The following is a 19406-nucleotide window of genomic DNA, read 5'->3' as shown; positions in this document are numbered from 1 at the left end:
TGTTCTGGGCGTGCCCAGGGCTGGATGGGTTCTGGAGGGGCGTTGTGAGGATGGTGTCTAAGGTGGTGCATATCCAGGTTAAGCCGAGTTGGAGGCTCGCACTATTTGGGGTATTGGACGAGCCGGGAGTGCAAGAGGCGAAAGAGGCTGATATTCTGGCCTTTGCGTCCCTGGTAGCCCGACGGAGGATTCTGCTACAGTGGAAAGATGCGAGGCCCCCAAGCGTGGAAGCCTGGATCAGCGAAATGGCGGGGTTCATTAAATTAGTGAGGGTAAAATTTGCCTTAAGAGGATCTGTGCAAGGGTTCTTCAGGCCATGGCAACCATTCGTAGACTTTCTCGCGGAGCGTTAGGAGGTGGACAGCAGCAACCCGGGGGAAGGGGGGGTACTTTGTGTTTACTACTGTGTTTATTATCGTTTAATGGGGGCTTGTATATTGGGGGAATACGTGACATAGCTATAAGATGTTTATTTATGTGTTCTTTGTTTTTTCTTATTTCTGTAAGGGTTTCTTATTCCTGTTTGGTTGAAAATATGTAAAAATTTGAATAAAAATATTTTATTTAAAAAAGGATACTAGATATTATAGACTGTAAGATCCACGAACTCTGTCAAGATGGCTGCAACTTAACAGGTTACAATGGACATTAAACTGGCCAATATTCGATTCTCTGACCAATATTTAGTTAAACATGGACCTGAACAAGGAAACTTTGCATCCACCTGTGAAGTTTAAATGTCTCGTTGTATCAGGATTAACCAGCGTTTGAAGAACATGAAATCTCGGGATTGTTGGTCTCCAAGGGCCGTATTGAACACAGGAGAATGAGCTCGAATTGGGACAGAGATAAGCGTGAGTGAGCATCGTAAACTGCTATTGCATCGGGGTATTCTGGGTCCCAGAGTCTTAACCCTGCAGTTAATTGTCAGGGATGCAGCATAATAAACCCTGAACAAAGCAAATGTGTGTGTGAGACGCATCTGAAGCACCAGGAACCAGCTGAACCAGCAGAGCTGAATGTCTCCCAGTGCAGCCACAGTACTGAACTTATTCCAGCTTCCAAGTCCACCTGAGAACCAACCTCCTGGCTATTCATCCACAAGAAGCTTCAGAGCCTCATGAGAATTATTTGTTTCTAAAAACGCTTCACTCCAACTAAAAGATCTGCTCAACAAGACAACAAGCATTGCGCTGGTCAAGGAGACACAGCCTGAGTGAGTGAGACACAGACAGAGTGAGAATTTGGTAATTTGGTGCAGTGAGGTAACCAGGAAAGGTAAGTAGTTAATCTAATTGTGCTGTTTTTCAGTTAAAAGTGCAGTGTAGATTAGTGTCTGATTGGCTGAAGCTGCCCCACCCTAATTGCTGAGAGGCAGTTATCTGGCAGTCACCTGAGGCCTGTTAAGGGGCACAAAGGTACACATTGTATTCTTCTCTTTGAAGTTTTAGTGTGAGTCATCCTAAAGTCTGTATAAAAGACAGACAGAAAGCGCACTTAGTAAGCATTGCGCTGGTCAAAGAGACACAGCCTGAGTGAGTGAGACACAGACAGAGTGAGAATTTGGTAATTTGGTGTAGTGAGGTAATTCGGTGCAGAGTGGGAGAAGGTGTTTTTTCCCGACTGTTTTGTTCGCTCGCTTTCTTCGGACCTAATTTTGGGAGTCGTTCGGAGGAGGAGGAGCAGGCTCTGTGAGTATAAAAACCTAACGGTAACTTCCTGTTTTCCAGTTTTTTTTCCTAAAGTGACGTCAGAGGGAAGCTGTGATCTGATTGGTTGATAGCAAATATGCCCCAAATTTTTTTAAAAACACAGCTAAACTCGTAAACTTAAATTAAACTAGTTAATTAATCAGTGATGGCTGGTCAGGCGATGTGCTTGAGCTGCTTGATGTGGGAGCTGGCAGATCCTATTGTGAGCTGCAGCGACCACATCTGCAGTAAGTGTTGGCTGCTCGAAGAGCTCCGGCTCAGAGTTGATGAGCTGGAGTCTGAGCTTCAAACACTGAGGCACATCCGGGAGGGGGAGACTTACCTGAACACCGTGTTTCAGGAGGCAGTCACACCTGTCAGAGTAAGTAGTTTAAATCCTGCCAGTGGCCAGGGACAGCAGGGTGTGACTGCAAGTCAGGCAGGTAAAGGGAACCAGCAGTCAGGAACTCAGGAGCCTCAGCCCTTGACCCTGTCCAACAGGTATGAGGCACTTGCTCCCTGTGTGGATGGCGAACAGGGCTGCAGGAAGGATGAGTCAACTGACCAAGGCATCATGGTTCAGCAGGCCATTCAAGGGGAGGGAGTAAATAGGCAAGTTGTAGTTGTAGGGGATTCTATTATCAGGGGGATAGATAGTATCCTTTGTGAGCAGGATAAAGAGTCCCCCATGGTATGTTGCCTGCCCGGTGCTAGAGTGCGGGGCATCTCTGACCGGCTTGAAAGGATACTGGAGAGGGAGGGGGAGGATCCAGTTGTTGTGGTCCATGTCGGTACCAACAACATAGGCAAGTCTAGAAAAGAGGACCTGTTTAGAGATTATAAAGAGCTAGGATTCAAATTAAAAAACAGGTCCTCAAGGGTCATAATCTCTGGATTACTGCCCGAGCCACGTGCAAATTGGCATAGGGAGGCAAGAATAAGGGAAGTTAACACGTGGCTGAAAGAGTGGTGTGGGAAAGAGGGGTTCCTTTTCATGGGACACTGGCATCAGTCTTGGGACAGTGGGGACCTATACCGTTGGGATGGTCTCCACCTGAACCGAGCTGGGACCAGTGTTCTGGCGAAAAGAGTAAATAGGGTGGTCAATAGGACTTTAAACTAGAGATGGGGGGGCGGGGAGGGGAAGTCAGGGAACCAAGAGGTGAAGTAATCAGTGGGAAGCGTAGCTGCTTAGGAATACAAAAAAGCACGAAAAGACAGAACTCAGGAGAGGTTACGATAGTCCCCATCCCACAAAATGTGACACAGTGTATGGAAAGGCTCAGTAAACCAAGGTCCACCACACTAAGAAAACAAAAAGGGACTGTCAATGGAGAATTAAAGGTGCTATATTTAAATGCGCGCAGTGTACGGAACAAGGTAGATGAGCTTGTGGCCCAGATTGTGACTGGCAGGTATGATGTGGTAGGCATCACAGAGACGTGGTTGCAGGGGGTTCAGGACTGGCATTTAAACATCCAGGGATTCACAACCTATCGAAAAGACAGAGAGGTGGGCAGAGGGGGCGGGGTTGCCTTGTTAATTAGGAATGAAATTAAATCAATAGCACTAAATGGCATAGGGTCAGATGATGTGGAGTCTGTGTGGGTAGAGTTGAGGAACCACAAAGGCAAAAAAACCATAATGGGAGTTATGTACAGGCCTCCTAACAGTGGTCAGGACCAGGGGCACAAAATGCACCACGAAACAGAAAGTGCATGTCAGAAAGGCAAGGTCACAGTGATCATGGGGGACTTCAATATGCAGGTGGACTGGGTAAATAATTCTGCCAGTGGACCCAAGGAAAGGGAATTCATTGAATGTTTACAGGAGGGCTTTTTGGAACAGCTTGTGATGGAGCCCACGTGGGTACAGGCCATTCTGGACTTAGTGTTATGTAATGAGCCATACTTGATTAAAGATCTTAAAGTAACTTAGGAGGCAGTGATCATAATATGGTAGAATTCAATCTCCAATTTGAAAGAATGAAGGTAGAATCAGATGTAAAGGTGATACAGTTAAATAAAGGTAACTACAGGGGCATGAGGGAGGAACTGACGAAAATCGACTGGGAGCAGAGCCTAGTGGGAAAGACAGTAGAACAGCAATGGCAGGAGTTTCTGGGAGTAATTGAGGACACAGTACAGAGGTTCATCCCAAAGAAAAGAAAGGTTATCAGAGGGGGGATTAGGCAGCCATGGCTGACAAAGGAAGTTAGGGAATGCACCAAAGCAAAAGAGAAAGCCTATAATGTGGCAAACAGTAGTGGGAAGTCAGAAGATTGGGAAAGCTACAAAAACAAACAGAGGATAACAAAGAGAGAAATAAGGAAAGAGAGGATCAATTATGAAGGTAGGCTAGCCAGTAACATTAGGAATGATAGTAAAAGTTTTTTTTAATACATTAAAAACAAACGGGAGGCAAAAGTAGACATTTTGCCGCTCCAAAATGACGCTGGTAATCTAGTGATGGGAGACACGGAAATAGCTGAGGAACTAAATAAGTACTTTGCGTCAGTCTTCACAGTAGAAGATATGAGTAATATCCCAACAATTCAGGAGAGTCAGGGGGCAGAGTTGACTATGGTAGCCATCACAAAGGAGAAAGTGCTAGAGAAACTAAGAGGTCTAAAAATTGATAAACCTCCGGGCCCAGATGGGCTACATCCTAGAGTTCCAAAGGAGATAGCTGAATAAATAGTGGAGGCATTAGTTATGATCTTTCAAAAGTCACTGGAGTCAGGGAAAGTCCCAGACGATTGGAAAATCGCTGTTGTAACCCCCCTGTTCAAGAAGGGAACAAGGAAAAAGATGGAAAATTATAGGCCAATTAGCCTAACCTCGGTTGTTGGCAAGATTCTAGAATCCATTGTTAAGGATGAGATTTCTAAATTCTTGGAAGTGCAGGGTCGGATTAGGACAAGTCAGCATGGATTTAGTAAGGGGAGGTCGTGCCTGACAAACCTGTTAGAGTTCTTTGAAGAGATAACAAATAGGTTAGACCAAGGAGAGCCAATGGATGTTATCTATCTTGACTTCCAAAAGGCCTTTGATAAGGTGCCTCACGGGAGACTGCTGAGTAAAATAAGGGCCCATGGTATTCGAGGCAAGGTACTAACATGGATTGACGATTGGCTGTCAGGCAGAAGGCAGAGAGTTGGGATAAAAGGTTCTTTTTTGGAATGGCAACTGGTGACAAGTGGTGTCCCGCAGGGTTCAGTGTTGGGGCCACAGCTGTTCTCTTTATATATTAACGATCTAGATGACGGGACTGGGGGCATTCTGGCTAAGTTTGCCGATGATACAAAGATAGGTGGAGGGGCAGGTAGTATGGAGGAGGTGGGGAGGCTGCAGAAAGATTTAGACAGTTTAGGAGAGTGGTCCAAGAAATGGCTGATGAAATTCAACGTGGGCAAGTGCGAGGTCCTGCACTTTGGAAAAAAGAATAGAGGCATGGACTATTTTCTAAACGGTGACAAAATTCATAATGCTGAAGTGCAAAGGGACTTTGGAGTCCTAGTCCAGGATTCTCTAAAGGTAAACTTGCAGGTTGAGTCCGTAATTAAGAAAGCAAATACAATGTTGTCATTTATCTCAAGAGGCTTGGAATATAAAAGCAGGGATGTACTTCTGAAGCTTTATAAAGCATTAGTTAGGCCCCATTTAGAATACTGTGTGCAATTTTGGGCCCCACACCTCAGGAAGGACATACTGGCACTGGAGCGGGTCCAGCGGAGATTCACATGGAAGATCCCAGGAATGGTAGGCCTAACATACGATGAACGTCTGAGGATCCTGGAATTATATTCATTGGAGTTTGGGAGGTTGAGGGGAGATCTAATAGAAACTTACAAGATAATGAATGGCTTAGATAGGGTGGACGTAGGGAAGTTGTTTTCATTCGCAGGGGAGACTAGGACCCAGGGGCACAGCCTTAGAATAAAAGGGAGTCACTTTAGAACAGAGATGAGGAGAAATTTCTTCAGCCAGAGAGTGGTGGGTCTGTGGAATTCATTGCCACAGAGGGCGGTGGAGGCCGGGACGTTGAGTGTCTTTAAGACAGAAGTTGATAAATTCTTGATTTCTCGAGGAATTAAGGGCTATGGAGAGAGAGCGGGTAAATGGAGTTGAAATCAGCCATGATTGAATGGTGGAGTGGACTCGATGGGCCGAATGGCCTTACTTCCGCTCCTATGTTTTATGGTCTTATGGTCTAAGCCTGCAGCGATATAAAGACTGCAGTCTGCATTCCATTTTCATCATTACAGCTTCAACTTGATCTGTACCTAATTTCTGTGTATGTGTCAGTGAGTGTGAAAGAGACGGGAGACTGAGATGTTCAAACATGCAGGGAAATAGTGTGATGATAAACAACCTTCTATCCGTTAAAAATCACCAGTGAGCCTGCTGCTGAAATGTGTTTTAAAGAAAGAAAAATTAATCTGAGGGTAAGAAAATATCACACAAACATCCTGATAATGGCTGGAAAGTCCCCGAAATGTAATCAAACGCTTTTAATCCCCTTCAGGTAGCTATATAGAGGCTGCAGCATCTCACACTGAATGTAAACGTGACCCACAGACACCTCCAGGCTACAAACAGGAGGTTCAGCCTGGGCGTGGGTGAAACTTTTTTAAAACCTGTTGCAATTAATTGTTCAGGCGGGCACTAGGACCCGGCTGGGAACAGAAACCTGCAGGCCCCGCCCACTAGGTGTTGCATCGCCAAGATGCCAGCGCATGCGTCCTGCTTCCCCAAGATGGCGTCTGTGAATCAGGGCCTGGTCCCGGGAGAGAGCTGACCGGCGGTGATGTGACCTGAGGATCACCGCACCTCAGGCAAGGGGCCAGGTTGGGAAGGCGGTGCCTTCAGGAATAACTGGGAAGGTGATGTTTGGTCAGTTGCTGCAGTCTGTGTAGTGAAGGTGCTGTCACAGTGGTGTGAGGTGAGGAAGTACAGGATTATCGCCCAGCAATGATCAATTAAGGGGAATGTAAATCCAGCTCAGGCTGCTTTCAGATTGGAAAGGGAGCGAAGGTGTGTCCTTAGCGCTGGTGAATGTTGTGGCTTTGGCAGTTTCTCTATAAAGTCATTCCCTCCCTCCTTCTACCACCTCTATCTTTACAGTCATAGTGTCTTTCAGCACGGAAAGAGGCCCTTCGACCCATTCATGATCTTTATTATTAGTGTCACAAGTAGGCTTACATGAACACTGCAATGAAGTTACTATAAAAATCCCCTCGTCGCCAGACTGCGGCGCCTGTTCGAGTACACAGAGTGAGAATTCAGAATGTCCAATTCACCTAACAAGCTCGTCTTTCGGGACTTGTGGGAGGAAACCTGAGCACCCGGAGGAAACCCGCGCAGACACGGGGAGAACGTGCAGACTCTGCACAGACAGTGAACCAAGCTCGGAATCAAACCCATGTGCCTGGTGCTGTGAAGCAATAGTGCTAACCACTATGCTACCGTGCCGCCCATAAGATTATTAAATTACTAGCTCTGGATGAATTGAGTCCCAGGATGCTGTGGGAGAAGATTGCTGGGGCTCTGACCCAAAGGTTTAATCCCTCTCTGGCCACGGGGGTGTTGCCAGGGGACTTGAGAACAGCTAATGTGGTCCTACTATTTAAGAAAGATTGTAGAATGGGTGGCATGTGGTGCAGTCAATAGCACTGGGACTGTGGCGCTGAGGACCCAGGTTAGAATCCCGGCTCTGGGTCACTGTCTGTGGAGTTTGCACATTCTCCCCATGTCTGTGTGGGTTTCACCCCCACAACATAAAGATGTGCAGGTTAGGTGGATTGGCCATGCTAAATTGGCCGTTAATTGGAAAAAAATAATTGGGTACTCTAAATTTAAAAAAAAAAAAGAAAGGTTGTAGAGATAAGCCAGGGAACTGCAGACTAGTGAGTTTCATGTCAGTGGCAGGGAAACTATTGGAGAAAATTCTGATGCACTCTTATCTCCACTTGGAGAGGTTTGATCAGGAATAGTCAGCATGACACTATCAGAGGTCATGCCTAACAAATTTGATTGAATTTTTTGAGCATGTGACCAGGTGTGTGGATGTGGGCAGTGCAGTTGACGTAGTTTACATGGATTTCAATAAAGCATTTGACAAGATCCCACATGGGAGACTTGCGAATGACTCAAAGATTGGCCGGGTGGTTAACAGTGAGGTTGAGTGTCTTGGGTAACAGGAAGATATAGACGGTATGGTCAAATGGGCAGAAAAGTGGCAAAATGGATTTAGAATCATAGAATTTACAGTACAGAAGGAGGCCATTCGGCCCATCAAGTCTGCACCGGCTCTTGGAAAGAGCACCCTACCCAGGCCCACATCTCTACCCTATCCCCATAACCCAGTAACCCCACCCAACACTAAGGGTAATTTTGGACACTGAGGGCAATTTAGCATGGCCTATCCACCTAACCTGCACATCTTTGGATTGTGGGAGGAAACCGGAACACCCGAAGGAAACCCACGCGCACACGGGGAGAACGTGCAGACTCCGCACAGACAGTGACCCAAGCTGGGAATCGAACCTGGGACTCTCGCACTGTGAAGCAATTGTGCTAACCACTATGCTACCGTGCTGCCCCTATTTGAAACCTAAACAGTGAGGTGACACACTTTGGAAGGCGTAATGTGACACGGAAGTATTCAATGAACAGCATGGCACTGGGAAGTTCTGAGCAACAAAGGGACCTTGGCGTGTTTGTCCAGAGATCTCTGAACGTGGAAGGGCAGGTTAATAGGGTGGTGAAAAAGGCATATGGGACATTACTGTGAGCATTTCTGCTCGTCACATTATAGGAAGGATGTGATTGGAGACAGTGCAGAGGAGGTTGCATGGGATGGAACATTTAAATTATGAAGAGAGGTTGGATGAACAAACAAAGAGCACAGAAACATTCAGCACAGGAACAGGCTATTCGGCCTTCCCAAGGATGCACCGACCATGCTGCCCATCTAACCTAAAACCTTCTACTCTTCCGGGGTCCATATCCCTCTATTCCTAACCTATTCATGTATTTGTCAAGACGTCCCTTAAATGTCACTATCGTACCTGCTTCCACCAGCACCTCTGGCAAGTGAGTTCCAGGCATCCACTACCCTCTGTGTAAAAACAACTTCCCTCATGCATCTCCTCTGAACTTTGCCCCTCACACCTTAAACCTGTGTCTCCCAGTAATTGACTCTTCCACCCTGGAAAAATGTTTCTGACTACCTTCTCTGTCCATGCTCCTCATAATTTTGGAGACTTCTTTCAGGTCGCCCCTCAATCTCCGTCATTCCAGTAAGAACAAACCAAGTTTCTCCGACCTATCCTTGTAGCTAATGCGCTCCATACCAGGCAACATCCTTGGAAATCTTTTCTGTATCCTCTCCAAAGCCTCCACATCTTTCTGGTTGTGTGGCGACCAGAATTGAACACTATATTCCAAGTGTGGCCTAATAAAAGTTCTATAAATCTGCAACATGACTAGCCAATTTTGAAACTCAATTCCTCGGCCAAAGAAGGCAAGCATGCCGTATGTCTTCTTGACTACCTTCTCCACCTGCGATGCCACTTTCAGTGACCTGTGGACCTGTACACCTAGATCCCTCTGCCTGTCAATACTCTTAAGGGTTCTGCCATTTAGTGTATATTTCCCTCCTGTATTAGATCTTCCAAAATGCATTACCTCACATTTGGCTCCATGTGCCATCTCTCTGCCCAAGTCTCCAACTGATCTATATCCTTCAGAATCCTCTGACAGTCCACATCGCGACCCGCAATTCCACCAACTTTGTGTCATCTGCAATCTTACTAATCAAACCAATTACGTTTTCCTCCAAATCATTTATATATACTACAAAAAGCACAGGTCCCAGCACTGATCCCTACTGAACACCACTAGTCATAGCCATCCATTCAGAAAAGCACCCTTCTGCTGCTACCCTCTGTCTTCTATGACCGAGCCAATGCTATACCTATCTTATCAGCTCTTCTCAAATCCTGTGTGACTTCACCTTCTGTACTGCCAAGGGGCTTACTACCTTCGTCAATCATCTCTGTCACTTCCTCGAAAAACCCGATCAAGTTAGTGAGACACGACCTCCCCTTCACAAACCATGCTGCCTCTCGCTAATACGTCCACTTGCTTTGAAATGGGCGCAAATCCTGTCTTGAAGAATCCTCTCCAATAATTTCCCTACCACTGATGTAAAGTTCACCAGCTTGTAGTTTCCTGGATTATCCTGTATTTTCCTTTCAATTTTCTGAGTTATCCTATAGGCTTGGGTTTTTTCCATTGGAGCCGAGAAGACTGGTGGAGGAGGGGGGGGATGGGGGGGGGGGGATGGGGGGGGGGTGCTGATTGAGGTGTACAAGATTAATAGGATCTTGGACAGGATGGATAGGGAGCAGCTGTTCCCCTCAGTTGAAGGTGTCACAAGGGGATGCAAGCTCATGGTGAGGGGCAGGTGGTTTAAAGGGTCTTGAGGAAAAACCTTTTTACCCAGAGGATGGTGACGGTTTGGAACGCACTGCTTGGGAGGGTGGTAGAGGTGGGTTATAAAGTACCTGGGTTAACACTTGGCAGGTCATAACATTCAAGGCTATGGGCCAAGTGCTGGCAAATGGAATCAGGTCGGTCAGGTGTTTTGCGAGTGTCGGTGCAGACTCAATGGGAGGAAGGGCCTCTTTACTGTTGCTGATGATACAAAGTTAGATGGCATGATGGACAGCCTAGATGATGGCATAAAATTGCTAGGTGAATGGGCAAAATTGTGGCAAATGGAATTCCATGTAATCGAGTGTGAGGTTATCTGTTTTGAACCAAAAAAGAATAGAACAGAGGGCTTTCTAAATGGAAAGAGGTTAAGTTCAGTGGATGGCAAAGAGTCTGGAGGGTTCAGGTGCATAGATCCCTAAACTGCCAGGAACAAGTGCAGAAAATAATCAAAAAGGCGAATGGAATGCTGGCATTTACATAGAATCAGAGAATATACAGAGCAGAAGGAGGCCATTCGGACCATCGAGTCTGCACCGGCCCTTGGAAAGAGCACCCTGCCTCAGCCGACACCTCCATCCTATCCCCACCTAACCTTTTGGATACTAAGGGGTAATTTAGCATGGCCAATCCAGCTAACCTGCCCGTCTTTGGACAGTGGGAGGAAACCGGAGCACCCGGAGGAAACCCATGCAGACACTGGGAGAAAGACACAAGAGAGTCACCCGAGGCCGGAATTGAACCTGGGACCCTGGAGTTGTGAGGCAGCAGTGCTAACCACTGTGCAACCATGCCGCCCATCTGGAGGATTGGAATATAAAGACACCGAGGTTGTGCTGCAGCTATACAAGACCCCACTTGGACACCACACCTTAGGAAGGATATTTTGGCCTTGGAGAGAGTGCAACACAGGTTTACTAAGATGATATGCCAAGACACATGGAATACAGGGGTTAAATTTTGAGGAGAGATTACACAAATTTGGCCTGTTTTTGCTAGAATTGAGAAGATTAAGGTGTGATCTGATTGAAGTATTTAAGATATTAACAGGGAAAGACAGGGGCGATGAAGATAAACTATTTATACTGGTTGGAGATTCTAAAACTGGGATCATTGTCTAAAAATCAGGGCTCGACCGTTCAGGAGAGATGTTGGGAAGAACGTCTTCACACTCAGGGTGGGAGAGGTTTGGAACTCTCTCCCACAAACAGCAGGTGAAGCTGGATCAGTTGTTAAGTTTAAATCTGAGGTAGAGTTTTGTTAAGCAAAGATATTCAGGGATATGGAGTTGGGTCACAGACCACCCATGATCTCACTAAATGGCAGGACAGACTCGAGGGGCTGAATGGCCTACTCCTGTCCCTATGTGTATTTCTGTGATTCTGAAATTCAGACAACACCATGACAGGGTAAGAATCCGGATTAGAACCTGAGTTTGTCCGAGCTGCAAACCATCCCTCCAGATCCTGGCCCTTCATGGAATTAATGAAGGCCAAGGCAATAGTTGGATTATTGAACGACTTGACGGAGTTGTTGGATATCATTTTTCGGGTTGCAGGATAAAGCCTGAAGTAATTCACACCCCACAGGCTGGAGCTGTCTTTGAACTTCATCGAAGCCTCGTCGCTTCGTTTGTGTTGCTGCCGAAAAGGCCTGGAAGAAGTAAATCCTCACTCTTTCCTGGAGCCAGATGCCACCTCGCCGTTCCCTCTCCAGGACATTCTCACAAGTTGTGGAAGTGAATGATTACAGGCCTGGGATGAAAACTATCCCTCAGCCTCAAAGACCGATGCACCCTTTCTAATTTGGAACACTCAGGCTTCCCATCCAGCTTGAGAAAACGTGGCAGTCGATCCTCGCAGAACCTCACGGGAGCCTTACCCTCCACACTGAATGGACAGAAAAAAACATCATTTATGGGCAGCACGGTAGCACAGTGGTTAGCACAGTTGCTTCACAGCTCCAGGGTCCCAGGTTTGATTCCCGGCTTGGATCACTGTCTGTGCGGAGTCTGCACATTCTCCCCGTGTCAGCGTGGGTTTCCTCCGGTTTCCTCCCGCAGTCCAAAGATGTGCAGGTTAGGTATCCACCGAGGTGGCCACGATAAATTGCCCTTAGTGTACAAATGAAAGGTTAGGTGGGGTTACCGGGATGGGGGGGGGGGGGGGGGGGAGGTATGGGCCTGACTGGGGTGTTGTTTTTAAGGCGCAGACTCGATGGGCCGATTGGCCTCCTTCTGCACTCTAAATTCTATGATGACCATCTGACAGGCCAATGACTCAGATGTTCTTTCTCTGACCTTCAGTTCTCCAAGTTCTCCAGGACCTCCGCCAGCCACTCGGCTGGTTTTCAAAGGATTGAATTCTTGCCTCCGTCAAGGAGGCATCTTGCTGAATGTTCAGGATTCTCTCCTCCAGATCATCGAACCTCTTCATGGCGTTTTGCAGGTGGTCCTCATGAGCTCACAGATATTGAGTCAGCACACTCCGCCTCTGGTCAATAACACGGATAATGTCGACAGTTATAATTTTTGCCGCCTCCCAGAGAGCCCCTTAGAGAGTGTGGTCGAGAGTCCTCCTGAGGGTCAGGCCGCCATGTTGAAAAGGCGGCTCCATTCCCGCTGAATCCACCTGCGCTGTTTTATTCATGATTTCTTCACTTTTTCCAGCATAATCCTACCAGACCGAACCCTGAAGTCTTCCAGGGACATGATAACAAATATGAATTCAAGGATTAGGTAGATGAGTGCCAGGCAATCAGGATAAGTGTCAGATTATAAGTTAGTGGCACCAGAACCTGCGGAAAAGCAGCTACTCCCACACCCGTATCACATGCCTGACACCTCCCCACCCCCAGATAGATTTCTGATTGATGAGGATGGCGAGTGTTATGCGGAACTGGCAGGTAAATGGACAGAAAGCTGAGATGAAAAATGAAAATGAAAATCGCTTATTGTCACAAGTAGGCTTCAATGAAGTTACTGTGAAAAGCCCCTAGTCGCCACATTCCGGCGCCTGTTCGGGGAGGCTGGTACGGGAATCGAACCATGCTGCTGGCCTGCCTTGGTCTGCTTTAAAAGCCAGCGATTTAGCCCAGTGTGCTAAACCAGCCCCTTTACTCAACGATGTGGTGAAGATTTGGAATTCTCTCCCCCCAAGGATTCTGGAGCCTCAGTAATCCAAGTATTTTCAAGACACAGATTGAGAGGTTTCTGGATATTGTAGACGTCAAAGGATATGGGGGATAGTGTCGGAAAACGGTGCTGAGGTAGATCAGCCAACGATCCCATTGGATGGTTCAGGTTCGATGGGCCGAATGGCCGACTGCAGCTAAAACTGTTGTGATCTCCTGGACAGGAAGCTGTGAGCATGGATCTGTCAATCAGCCTGAATCAGCACCTTCAGGAGAATTAGGAGGGTCAATATGAGATACAGCAGAGTGAGAATGGAGGGAGTGTGTGGGATGGAGATTTACAGCTTTCGGGGAATAAGAGAGAGGAAAAAATGTGCCATAGAAACTAGAATTGTCTGTTCTGAGTTTCTATCCTGTACTGACAGTGACAAATTTTGTAAATTGTTTTTACAGGATATTAGACGAGGAAGAATTACAGACAGAAATCTCAAACGTCACATCTCGATCTGACAGTCACTCCCTTCCTTGGAACCTGGATATCATCGGCCTTTGAATCTAGGAGAAATGTTTCCCTGAACTGTCAGCTAAATATTTCAACCATCAGTGTGACTGGAAAAGCACCAAGACCCACACAACACACACCCGAGTGAGAGTGTTCCAGTGAACTGACTGTGGAAGGATCAGTGTGACTGGAAAAGCACCGAGACCCACACAACACACACTCGAGTGAGAGTGTTCCAGTGAACTGATTGTGGAAAGAGCTTTAACCAGTTACACAGCCTGAAAAACATCACAATATTCAGAGCGGGGAGGAACCGTACCTGTGTTGTGGACGAGGCTTCCACTGATTGTTCAGCCTGGAGAGATGTGAGGAGACCCAAAACATGGAGAAACCGTGGAAATGTGGGGACTGTGGGAAGGGATACAGATTCCCATCTGAGCTGGAGGTTCATCGACGCAATCACACTGGGGAGAGGCCGTTCACTTGCTCAAAGTGTGGGAAGGGATTTACTCAGTTATCCACCCTGCAGAAACACCAGCGAGTTCACACTGGGGAGAGGCCATTCACTTGCTCAAAGTGTGGGAAGGGATTTACTCAGTTATCCACCCTGCGGACACACCAGCGAGTTCACACTGGGGAGAGGCCATTCACTTGCTCAAAGTGTGGGAAGGGATTTACTCAGTTATCCACCCTGCGGACACACCAGCGAGTTCACACTGGGGAGAGACCATTCACCTGCTCTCAGTGTGGGAAAGGATTTGCACATTTATCCACCCTGCAGAAACACCAGCGAGTTCACACAGGGGAGCGGCCATTCACCTGCTCTCAGTGTGGGAAAGGATTTACTCAGTTATCCACCCTGGAGACACACCAGCGAGTTCACACTGGGGAGAGGCCATTCGCCTGCTCACAGTGTGGGAAAGGATTTACTCGGTTATCTACCCTGCGGACACACCAGCGAGTTCACACTGGCCAGAGGCCATTCACCTGCTCTCAGTGTGGGAAAGGATTTACTCGGTTACCTACCCTGCGGACACACCAGCAAGTTCACACTGGCCAGAGGCCATTCACCTGCTCTCAGTGTGGGAAAGGATTTGCACATTTATCCACCCTGCAGAATCACCAGCGAGTTCACACTGGGGAGAGGCCATTCACCTGCTCTCGGTGTGGGAAGGGATTCACTCAGTTATCCGCCCTGCGGACACACCAGCGAATTCACACTGGGGAGAGGCCATTCACCTGCTCTCGGTGTGGGAAGGGATTCACTCAGTTATCCACCCTGCGGACACACAAGCGAGTTCACACTGGAGAGAGGCCATTCACCTGCTCTCCGTGTGGGAAGGGATTTACTCAGTTATCTCACCTGCGGACACACCAGCGAGTTCACTCTGGGGAGAGGCCATTCACCTGCTCTCAGTGTGGGAAGGGATTCTCTTGGTTATCTCACCTGCAGACACACCAGCGAGTTCACATTGGGGAGAGGCCGTCCACCTCTCAGTGTGAGACGGGATTGCATGTTTAATCGCACCTGCAGTGACACCGACAATTTCACAATCGATTACAGGGGTTGGATTCTGCTGTTATTGTTTCTGCTCTACATCCAGGAGTGCATTTTGTTCATTCTGACAGGTGGTCAGTGAGGGTGGTCGGAGGGTGATGGAAACCAACTATTTTCTAACATACCTGATAGGTAAAAGAAGGCTATTTAGTATAAATATTAAGCCCCAGTTTTAATACCCATTTTAAAGTAAGGATTTCAGCACTCATAATCTCAGGTCATCTCAAAACACACAGCTTCAACTAACTTCAACAGAGACACAAAACAGCCTGACTTATGCATAATTTCATTGTAGATTAAAACAGCACTTTTACTGAGCTGAGAGGAGAAAGCCATTGTTCTAACAAATACATGTTCAAGACAGTGTGGCATTAAAACACAAGCTGTACCAGTTATCACTCCAAGGACAGGGCAGGCACCATAGCAACATTAAGGCGCTATTGTCCACAATGTGGATAATAGCGAAGTCAGCAGAAGTCCAGTTTGAACTGGACTTGATAATAACCATAGAATCGCATTCCATAACATACACAAATATTCAGACATGAAACATTTAGAACGAATGATGCACATTGAGGATTGACAGCTAACCGCCGAATCAAATACATTTGATTTTAATCCAAACCAATTAGAACTACATAGAGGTGTAGATAGATGGCTAAAGGCTGATATGATTTCCTATAACCGTGATGGTCCGTGCGGCCATCTTTATTCATGAATCACCTATACTTTGATCTAAACTATTCGCTGTCTCTATTTTTCATACTTTCACCTTTCCAGTCTAACTCTTGAAGTAAATGCAAGCTGGTTTGCCGTAAGCAAGAAACCATTTATGTATTATTTTGAAAGTTAAATTCTGTACAAGTTGCTTCTCTTTAAGTCCTTTTGCTAGCCGGACTTATCAGAGAATAAGATTTAAGTGACTCCTAATTGTAATCAAATAGAGGCAATAAAAGATTCTTATTTGCATCCGAGAGGTTTTAACTCAAATTTCTACTGAGTTTTAGTGTCGCAAGCTCCTCACTAAATCCTCATAGTAGATCTCTACAGAGGGTTTCTTTCTGCTGCACTGGCTGGTCTCACCACTTTGCCTGCAGTGGGCTGTTGATCTTTGAGCCTTGTTGCTAATACCTGGCATCAAATTGCACAAGGATCACACAGTGAAAGGATGTTTGGAAGTTTGAAGATATTTAGTTTCCATTTCTGTTTCAAACCCCCCAAAGCGTGCCACGTTGCCATGGAGATGGGCCCTGGTGGTTACATGGTTCCTTTGTTTAAGTTATCTGGATGTCCCTCACAAGGAAAGTATCAGAGTGTGAGGGGCAAGTTGTCTGAGGTGGACTGGGAAACTGATTGGTACAGGGAATACCTCATGTTTAAGGAATTATTACATCTTTATCAGAGGGTCGGTTAGCTCAGTTGGCAGGACGGCTGGTTCATGATGCAGAGCAAGGCCAGCAGTGAGGATTCAACTCTCATACTGGCTGAGTTTATTCATGAAGGCCCCGCCTTCTCAACCAGGCCCCTCGCCTGAGGTGTGCTGACCCTCAGGTTAAATCACCACCAGTCAGCTCTCTCTCTGTCAAAGGGGAGCAGCCTATGGTCCTCTACGATTTTTGTGACTTTTACTTTGCATATATACAACCAATATAGATTCCTTTAAGGAACAAAAATCCAACAGGAAAAGTGATGCAACCTCAGCTAACATGAAAAGTTAAAAGATTCCATTAGATCGATTGGAATTCAGCAAAGGAGGACCAAGAAACTGATGAGAGCAAACTGGGGAGAAACATAAAAACCAACTGGAAAAGCTTCTACAGGAATGTGAAAAGGAAAAGATTAGCAAAGACCAATGTGGGTCCATTCCAGGCAGAGACAGGAGAGTTTGTAATGGGGAGTAAGGAAATGGCAGAGAAACTAAACAATGTGTGTCTGTCTTCACAGAGGAAGGTACAGAAATTGTCCCCAAAACACCAGAGAACCAAGGGACTGGCAGAGATTAGTATTGGTGGAAAAGTCATACTGGAGAAATTAATGGGATTGAAAGTGAATAAATCCCCAAAAGCTGATGATCTACATCCCAGAGTGTTGAACGAGGTGGCTGCAGGGATCTCTATTCCTCATTCTAAATTCTCCTGACTCTATCTGTAATGGACAAACATTTGTCTGAGCTAAACGTTTCCTTTTTACGTAGCCACAGAAGCTTTTACAGTCCATTTTTATGTATTTTGCCAGTTCACATTCTATTCTATTCTCCCTTTTTTTCCTTGGTGTCTTGGTCGAAGAACGGAAGTAGATTCTCAGGAATGAATCATCATTTGGACAGGTTCTGAGACAATTAAGTTTCGACTTCCAAGACAGAGCAACTATACTCGTGGAGTGTGATTTTAGATTGCGTAAAAGGGCAAAGTTCTAGTTTATAGTTTAATGTGTAGGTTTCCGAGTTAAAGTAGCTTCTAGTTTGTTTGTTTGTTGTATTAAAAGTCATAAAACTTGGAAGTCCCGTCGTGTGATCCTTTAATTTATTGACTGGGAATTTGACTTTTTATATGAAGTTGCTGACCTTTATGTAGGTCCTAATCCACAAGTTTTATCTTCCTATTTGAGCCTCGGGCACCTTTCTGTCTCTATTGCTCATGTCAATGACAGCCAGGTGATGGAGCTGAGGGCTGAATTTAGCTGAGAATAACGGGGCCTGCACCCCAGTTGGGGAACTGCCATGGGCATCGCTAATCGAGACAGGAAGGTGCTGGAGGACTGAGTGGGAATTGGACATCCAACTAATCAGGTTTCCGGGGGCGGGGGGGGCGGGGGGGCGGGCGGTGACAGGGCTGATGATGATGTGACCTCCAGGGTTCAGTGACCCTGTGTCCAAAGGGGGGGGGGGGGTGGTCACGGGAACAGGGTACAGAGGAGCCGAAGGGAAATCATTTGGGACCAGAACATTGTGAACATCCTGTTACTCTGGTTGTCTTTGATCCTCAAGTAATTTTCTGTTAGTTTTTTTTTAACCATGTCCTGTTTCGTCAATAAACTTTTAACAGGAAAATATTTGAATTTGTTGGACTTTTCCTGATTAAATATGTTCACTTTCAGGAAAGTGGGTGAGAGAGGTTGACAGGCTCTTTAACAGAAAGTGAGTCCCTCTAAGGTAATTGGCAATGGAGCCAGAGGGGTAGAGGAGATTTGATTTTTCTTTTGATACAGTGTTTGAAAATGGCGTTCAGGGAATCAATCGTGATTGACTAATTTATCAAGATGCTTGAGGAAGTAACACGGGATGTCAATCAAGGGGTACCTGTAGATGTGCTTTATCTGGATTTCCAGAAGGGAATTCCAAAGGTGCCACATCAAAGGTTAATACACAAAATATGAACTCATGGTGTGGGATCAACATATCAGCATGGATAGAAGATTGGTTAGCGAACAGGAAGCAGCCAGTAGGTATAAATGGGTCATTTCTGGGTGGGTAAGATGTGACAAGTGGAATGTCACCACGATCAGTGCTCGGAACCATTTACAATCTATATGAATGTGTTGGATGATGGGATTGAATGTCTGGTGGCTAAATTTTCTGATGACTCAAAGACAGGTCGGACAGTAATTTGTGACGTGGAATTAAGGACTCTGCAAAGGACTACAAATAGGTTAAGTGAGTGGGCAAAAAACCTGACAGATGGAGCATAACTTGGGAAAATGTGAATTGTCTGCTTTGTCAGGAAGTATTAAATAAAACAATATTTATTTATTTATTTATTTTTTAACAATACAGCGCAGTACAGGCCCTTCGGCCCACGATGTTGCACCGAAACAAAAGCCATCTAACCTACACTGTGCCATTATCATCCATATGTTTATCCAATAAACTTTTAAATGCCCTCAATGTTGGCGAGTTCACTACTGTAGCAGGTAAGGCATTCCACGGCCTCACTACTCTTTGCGTAAAGAACCTACCTCTGACCTCTGTCCTATATCTATTACCCCTCAGTTTAAAGCTATGTCCCCTCGTGCCAGCCATATCC

At 46.2% G+C, this 19406-nt stretch overlaps 1 protein-coding gene across 3 annotated transcripts; it reads left to right on the top strand.

Annotated features, from left to right (window-relative positions):
* Positions 1-6437: 6437 nt before the first annotated feature.
* On the top strand, positions 6438-17883 carry LOC140419506 (uncharacterized). 3 transcript variants are annotated; one of them, XM_072503392.1, is made up of 2 exons: positions 6438-6528; positions 13778-17883. In XM_072503392.1, exon 2 carries the CDS (start codon positions 14209-14211, stop codon positions 15346-15348), a length of 1140 nt encoding a protein of 379 aa, XP_072359493.1. In that variant the 5' UTR covers positions 6438-6528; positions 13778-14208; the 3' UTR covers positions 15349-17883. The 3 variants fall into 3 exon arrangements, with proteins under 3 accessions (XP_072359493.1, XP_072359492.1, XP_072359491.1); XM_072503391.1 differs by having other exon boundaries at positions 6455-6576; XM_072503390.1 differs by having other exon boundaries at positions 6455-6635.
* Positions 17884-19406: the final 1523 nt, after the last annotated feature.

This window comes from Scyliorhinus torazame, chromosome 5, assembly GCF_047496885.1.
Source record: "Scyliorhinus torazame isolate Kashiwa2021f chromosome 5, sScyTor2.1, whole genome shotgun sequence".
NCBI lineage: Eukaryota > Metazoa > Chordata > Chondrichthyes > Carcharhiniformes > Scyliorhinidae > Scyliorhinus > Scyliorhinus torazame.
This window is presented reverse-complemented; position numbering and strand designations above follow the sequence as displayed.

Bases quoted from the DNA above. Each gene is read 5' to 3' on its own strand.
- LOC140419506 (XM_072503392.1), top strand. From the start codon at position 14,209: ATGGAGAAACCGTGGAAATGTGGGGACTGTGGGAAGGGATACAGATTC.